At 60.9% G+C, this 6,000-nt stretch overlaps 1 protein-coding gene across 2 annotated transcripts in view; it reads right to left on the reverse strand.

Annotated features, from left to right (window-relative positions):
* The window catches only part of Pax7 (paired box 7), a 91,551-nt gene extending 86,147 nt beyond the window's left edge, over nucleotides 1-5,404 (reverse strand). For both annotated transcript variants that reach the window (XM_070037012.1, XM_070037013.1), the window contains exons 1-4: nucleotides 5,320-5,404; nucleotides 2,287-2,522; nucleotides 1,587-1,716; nucleotides 559-687 (exon numbers count right to left, since the gene is read on the reverse strand). In XM_070037012.1, coding sequence (XP_069893113.1) covers nucleotides 559-687; nucleotides 1,587-1,716; nucleotides 2,287-2,522; nucleotides 5,320-5,404 — 580 coding nt within the window. The remainder of the gene's footprint in view (nucleotides 1-558; nucleotides 688-1,586; nucleotides 1,717-2,286; nucleotides 2,523-5,319) is intronic.
* Between the last annotated feature and the right edge of the window lie 596 nt (nucleotides 5,405-6,000).

Raw genomic sequence — 6,000 nt, forward strand, 5'->3', positions numbered from 1 at the left:
TCTCCACCCCTCCCTGGCGCTCTGGCTAATTTTTATTGATTCCAGCGGTCAGTCAACTGTCAGGCTAGGTTTCAAGGGACCGTTTAGAGAGCGTGTGAGGGTCTGGCGAACAAATTCATTTAGGGAGCCCCGAGCAGCTCCTCCTTCCTCGCCTCCCTCCCTTCACCCCTGTGCCCAAGTTTCCTATAAATAATTGATCGACGACGCCGGGACTTGAAGCCAAGACAGTCGGTGGCTCAGAGGGACACACGCACAGAGGTAGATCAGGCGTGCGCTGGGATTGCAGGTAGTCTGTACCGCGCGTGCTACCCAGCCGCCGCCATTCGCATAAAGTGGCCAAACGCGTTCCCCACCTTTTCGCGCAATCAGAGACGTGGGCTCCGCACTCTGCCCCGGCTGGCAGAAGGTGCCCCATGGGGGCACTCTGGCAAAGCGTGAACCGCTCCCCGCTGCCACCCCGGTCGGTGCAGTTTTTCCACTCCGGGATGGACCAGCGGCGGGTGTGAGCCACAGGCTCTGCGCAGGAGAAACCGATGGCGGCCTGCGACCCTTCCCTACCTTTGTCGCCCAGGATGCCGTCGATGCTGTGCTTGGCTTTTTTCTCCCCGTCGTCTTCCTTCTTGTCAGCGTCGTCGTCCTCCTCTTTCTTCCCGAACTTGATTCTCAGCACGCGGCTAATCGAACTCACTAAACCTCAGAAATTCAAAGGCAAAAGAACGGAGTATAAGTTGTTGGAGCAAAGAGGCTGGCCGAGCCCCGGGCACAGGAGAGAGAGCCAGCCAGACCCTTGCCCGTCCCCACGCAGGCTTTGAGAGTCATTTGTACCGATCTACGTAGCCACTTAGTGAAAGCGTGGTCACACCTGGGTACTGTTAAGACTTGGGTGCAGGCACTCTGCCTAGAGCATTCCGACAGGCTTCCTTGCACACCTATGTGCATTCACACTCACTGCTTTGGGCCTCCCCAGGGTACCCCAACTCCTACTGCACCCAGCTCAGGTGTTAGTTCTGGTCTGGTATGCCTGGACACTAGAGGAATGATGTCCTCACTTCTGGGCAGCTTGGTTTGGAGTCTCCAAATTTGGGACCCACTGAAGGCTGGCAGTGGCCAGAGAATGAAACAATGATTTTGAAACGCCCTTGGGTATTAAACTCTCTTATGGCCGGTCTCCCCCGTCCCCGGTCCCCACCCCCAGCCACACCACTCTAGGCCACTTCTCCAAGAACACTCCTTGCCTGTCTTCTGGGTTAACTTTTTGTTTCCTTAACCTCTCGCCCTCCCCTCCTTCTTCTCTCTCTTCCTCTTCTTTTTCTCTTTCTTCCTTCTTGTCTCTCCTTTCTTCACTTTCTCTCTTTCTTGCCATCTTCCTTTCTGTTTGGATTTACCCCTAGCGCTCCCGTCTTTGCCTTTTTTGTTTGTTTGCTTGATTTTCCTTCCAAGTTTTCTCCAAGTCCCCTGTTAACCACACCCTCCTCCCCTGCCCCCCACACCTGGGCCCCAGCACAGGGGCAGGGAGCCCAGGCCAGATCCGGGTCCAGGTCCGGGTCCTGGCAGGCCGGCTGCGGCCGACTCAGCTGCCTTCTCACCTGAGGGCACCGTGCTGCGGTCGCAGTGGCCGTCCTTCAGCAGCCGGTCCCGAATCTCCCAGCTGAACATACCCGGATTCTCCCTCTTGTACTCCTCGATCTTCTTTTCCACGTCCGGGGTCGCCACCTGCTTCAGAGGTGCAGGTGGGAGAGTAGAAGTTGCGGGGGGGGGGGGGACGGTGGAATGGGTGACGAAAGGAAGGGAAATACTTTTAATACCAACTTCTCAAGAACCCCTGAGCTAGACTGGAGGCTCTATTCTTACAACATACCTGTCCCCAGCTCCCAGGATGGCAACTGGGGGTGGTGGGGGAAGACGGGGAGATAATAAAATTAAACCTAGTTAGGGCCCCTAGCCACCCCCCATCTCAGACAAGACTGGGGATAGCTCCCCTAGCGTGGGGTGGCAATTCCAGGTTAGGACAGATATGTGGACAGAAGAGAAATGGGCCATTACCCCTGAGGTCATGGACAACCCAGACTCAATTAGCCATCCCTGAAAGCTCCAAATAACGGGGATGTAATGGGGGGCAGCGGCACATCTGGAAGGCAGGGTCACCCTCCCGCTGTGCTTTCCCCATGGAAGCACCTAGAAAACCCGGGGCTGCTAGATGTCACCGGATGCTGAAAGGGGATGCAGACTGTGTCCCCTGGCTAGGAAAGGCCTGTCTCCTCCGGCCTGGGTGGCAAAGACACTCACTCTGGGCTTGCTACCGCCGATGGCCCCAGGCCGGATGGACCCGGTCTCCTGGTAGCGGCAGAGAATCTTAGAGACGCAGCCGTGGGAGACCCGAAGCTGGCGAGAGATGACGCAGGGCCGGATGCCATGATGGGCCATCTCCACTATCTTGTGACGGATGTGATTGGGCAGGGGTCGCCCGTTGATGAAGACTCCGCCAAGCTGATTGACCCGGCCTTGGCCGAGTGGGGTGGACACTGGAGGAAAGAGGGAGAGGTGAGAGAAGAGGGCAGGTGAAGAGAGGGACACTGCACTACCTCCCCCCATTCAGCCAGGTTTCAGCCCCAAGACCTCACACAGCAGATCTCCAAGGTCTTATGCACATCTGGAGAAGCTGTGGCAGCTCAGAGACCCAGAGACAATTGTTCCAAGGCTGAAGAAGGTCTTTGGGGAACACAGAAAGGCATCCAGATCGATTGCGGGATCCCCTTCCTTGCTGCCCTCAAACTCCTGCACCCAGCAGGGAAAGTAAACATACCTGGGCAGGTGTGCAGGTGTGTGTGTGTGTGTGTGTGTGTGTGTGTGTGTGTGTGTGTGTGTGTGTCTGTCTGTCTGTGTGCAAACACCCCAAGAAAGGAAGGGAGAAGCTAAGGAAAAGGGCCAGGATGATGGCCTCAGTGGAGTCTAGACATATCAGAAGCCATGGCTGTGAGTCCTCTAGGCTGCAGCTTGGGACACAAGCCAATAACCAGTCAGGTGTGGCCCATCCACGGGTCCCAGGCCACTGACTGACAGTCACAAGGGACCCATTTTATTTTATTGGTGGTTAAGCAGGACTGCTGGAGTCTTCGTGTTTGCAGAATTTACGGCGTCAACAGCAAGACTGTCCCATCCCAGGCCGGCTATCCCGCGAGGGCCACAGCCCAGGGGCTGGTGACATCATTCAGCGGGAGTTATCTCCTGGGGCACCTGACTGTCCTTTTGCTTCCAATCACTCTCCACGTGCGAATTTCGTTTGGGGATCATTTTTGGGGGTTGGTGAGAGGACACACTGTATTGTAACAACCATACCCAGGGTTGGTCTCAGAAATCTGTGAATTATTCCTACCAGCTCTGCTGAAACACAGGCAGGCTAGAGTCTCAGGATGGAGGGGGGAAAAAACCAACCAAGAGGCCCCTGGTGTGGGCCGGGGAGTGGGAGTGGGGCGGGGGAGAGAGAAGAAGGCTGGGACGCCTTAATGCAAAGTCTACACAATTTTCTCGCAGAAGGTTGGAGAGGGAAGGAGGGGGACACCGGGTGCACTTAATCCAGCTTCTATCCCCCCCCCCACTCCCAATTTAGGGACTGGCGGCGGCGGAGAACTGTGAGATTAGACCGATTTCACAGCCGCCCGGATGGAGGGAGCTGAAGGTATAATTGGAAGGGAGGAGGCGAGGACCGGCAGCGGTTCCTGGGGGGGGTGGGGGGTGCGCGCCCATCCTCGTTCTCCGATCCCCCCCACCCCCCACCTTCTCTTTGTAAAAGTCGGTGTCTGAAGACACCCTCGGATTTAATCAGAAATCGTGCGTCCCCGAGTCAGAGTCACCCGGTCTCCGTGGCGGGCTATGCCATTAGCGCTGGAGAGCTCTCGAGAGCCCAACTTTATATTCAAGAGCCTCTTTAGCGACCAGCACTCGGCTCAACTCAGTATTCTGCGTCATGTTGGGCAAATATTGTTCTAATCCTCCGCGCCGTCCTCGGCCGCCTGCTTCACCGGCGGTGGCGGCCGGAGAGGCGCCCGCAAATCCCCGGGCTGCGCGCTCTCCCCGCCTGCGCGGCCGCTCGCGCGCACTTGATCACGGAGCCGCTCTCTTCGCCTCGCTCTAATTCAGGGGCCCGGCGCCATCTCGCTGCCCGGGGGGGGGGGGGCGCCTCCTCCTCCTCCTCCCAAGCTCAGATCGCGGGCTGCCCGCCCGCCCACCCACCCCCTCCCCGCCGCCTTCGCGCCCCTTCCCCAGGACAAGGAGGTGCGTGCGGTGGGGGGAAGCGGGGGTCCATCTTACGATTGCAAGAACAAGCAAAATAAATAAACAGAAGCGGCATACACGTCTGACTACTTCTCTAGGAATTCTAGACTATTCTCCCCTCCCGTGCCCCCTTCGGCTACAGGCCCAGAGCTCTCCGATTCGTTTAAAAGAGAACAAAACCTCGGGCCGCCCGGGCCGCCGCCGTGCGCTCCCGGCCCCAGTCTCCAAGCCGGGAACCCGCCCGCTCTCCCTCCCTCTCGCTCCCTCCTCTGCCCCGTTCCCTTCCCGCCTGGGGCGCACGCCCGCGGGATCGCGAAGACCGCGTCCGCAAAGCGGCGCGTTTCCCCGGGTGTGCCCGGAGCCCGGCCTTCCAGAACGATCCGCTCGCTCGCTCGCCCGCTCGCTTGTCTCTCCCTGGAGACCCGCAGAGTTCCGAAGCCTGAGCGCACAAAGTTTGTTTTTTAATTGTTGTCGTTGGGTTTTTTTTTTTTTTTTTTTTGGAGGAGGAGAGAGAAGGAAATGGCTTTGCTATGAATGATCTCCAGCCAGTCTGCGGGCGGCCCGGGCGGCGGGGGGCGCGGGGTCCCCGGCAGCCCGGGCGCGGGGTCCCCGGCCCCTCCGCCGCGTTCGCACGCACAAAAAGTAGCGCGCCCCGGGGCCGTTTCGAAATAAAAGGGATCTGGGAGCGAGCGCAAACTCGGGGTGAAAGATCACCCCTCCGCGCCCCCGGAGAGGGTCCGAGGGCCGAGCGGCTCGCGGCGGCGCGGCCAGGGCTGGGGTTCACCGGACTCGCGGGGTCCGGGCGGCCGGCCCCGCCGGGATCCCCACGCCCCGCGGCCGGGCGCAGGCGGCTGCCGGTGACCCGCGAAGCCCTGGCCGCGGGTCAGCGAAGCCCACTTAGCGACGGACGCCTGTCGGCCCCCAGGAACGGGGATCCCCAACGCAGAAGGTGTGTGTGTGTCGGGGGGGGGGAGGATCGGGTCCCCGTGGGCTCCCGCCGGCGTCGCGGGGCGAGAGGGCGCGGCCGGGCCGGGCGCGGGCTCTTACCTTCCAGCGGGAACCCTGTGCGGGGATAGTTCTGTCCCGGGGCCGGCCGGATCATCCTGGGAACCGCGCCGGGAAGGGCCGCCATCCTCGCGCACGCCGGGGACGAATCCACAGTCGGCACCGGTCGCGTTCCGTCCGGACGTTCCTGTAACCCCTGCTGCGCTCGCTCTTTCCTCCTCCTCCTCCTCCTCCTCCTCCTCTCCTCCTCCTCCTCCTCCTCCTCCTCCTCCTCCTCCTCCTCCTCCTCCTCCTCCTCCTCCTCCTCCTCCTCTTTTTCTTACCCTCTCCCCCCTTCCCTCCACGCGCGCTCCCTCCCCCACCCCACCCCGGGTGCAGGGGTGCGCGTGCAGAAGCTGGGGAGGGGGTGAGGCGGGGCGGAGGCGGGGTGGGGGCGAGCCGGGGAGGGAGGGAGGGGGTGAAGGTGGCGACGGGGAAGTTCAAACAAACAAACACTCCAACCCCAAGTCCGTCTCCGCCGGCCCAGCTCTGCCAGAAGTTGTGCGGGCCGGTGGTGGTGCCCGGGCCGGTGGTGGTGCCCTGCGGAGCGCGGCTGGGGAAGGGGTGGGGACCCGGGGGGCCCCCAGGTGGAGCGGGCAGCCCACTCGCTCCCGCGCTCAGGGCGAAAGTTCCTGACTGCGCTGCGGAGTGGATCTATTGGTGGAGGGGGGGGGATCTTTATTT

This window comes from Dipodomys merriami, unplaced genomic scaffold (genome assembly GCF_024711535.1).
Source record: "Dipodomys merriami isolate MVZ:Mamm:240054 unplaced genomic scaffold, mDipMer1.0.p SCAF_28, whole genome shotgun sequence".
Lineage (NCBI taxonomy): Eukaryota > Metazoa > Chordata > Mammalia > Rodentia > Heteromyidae > Dipodomys > Dipodomys merriami.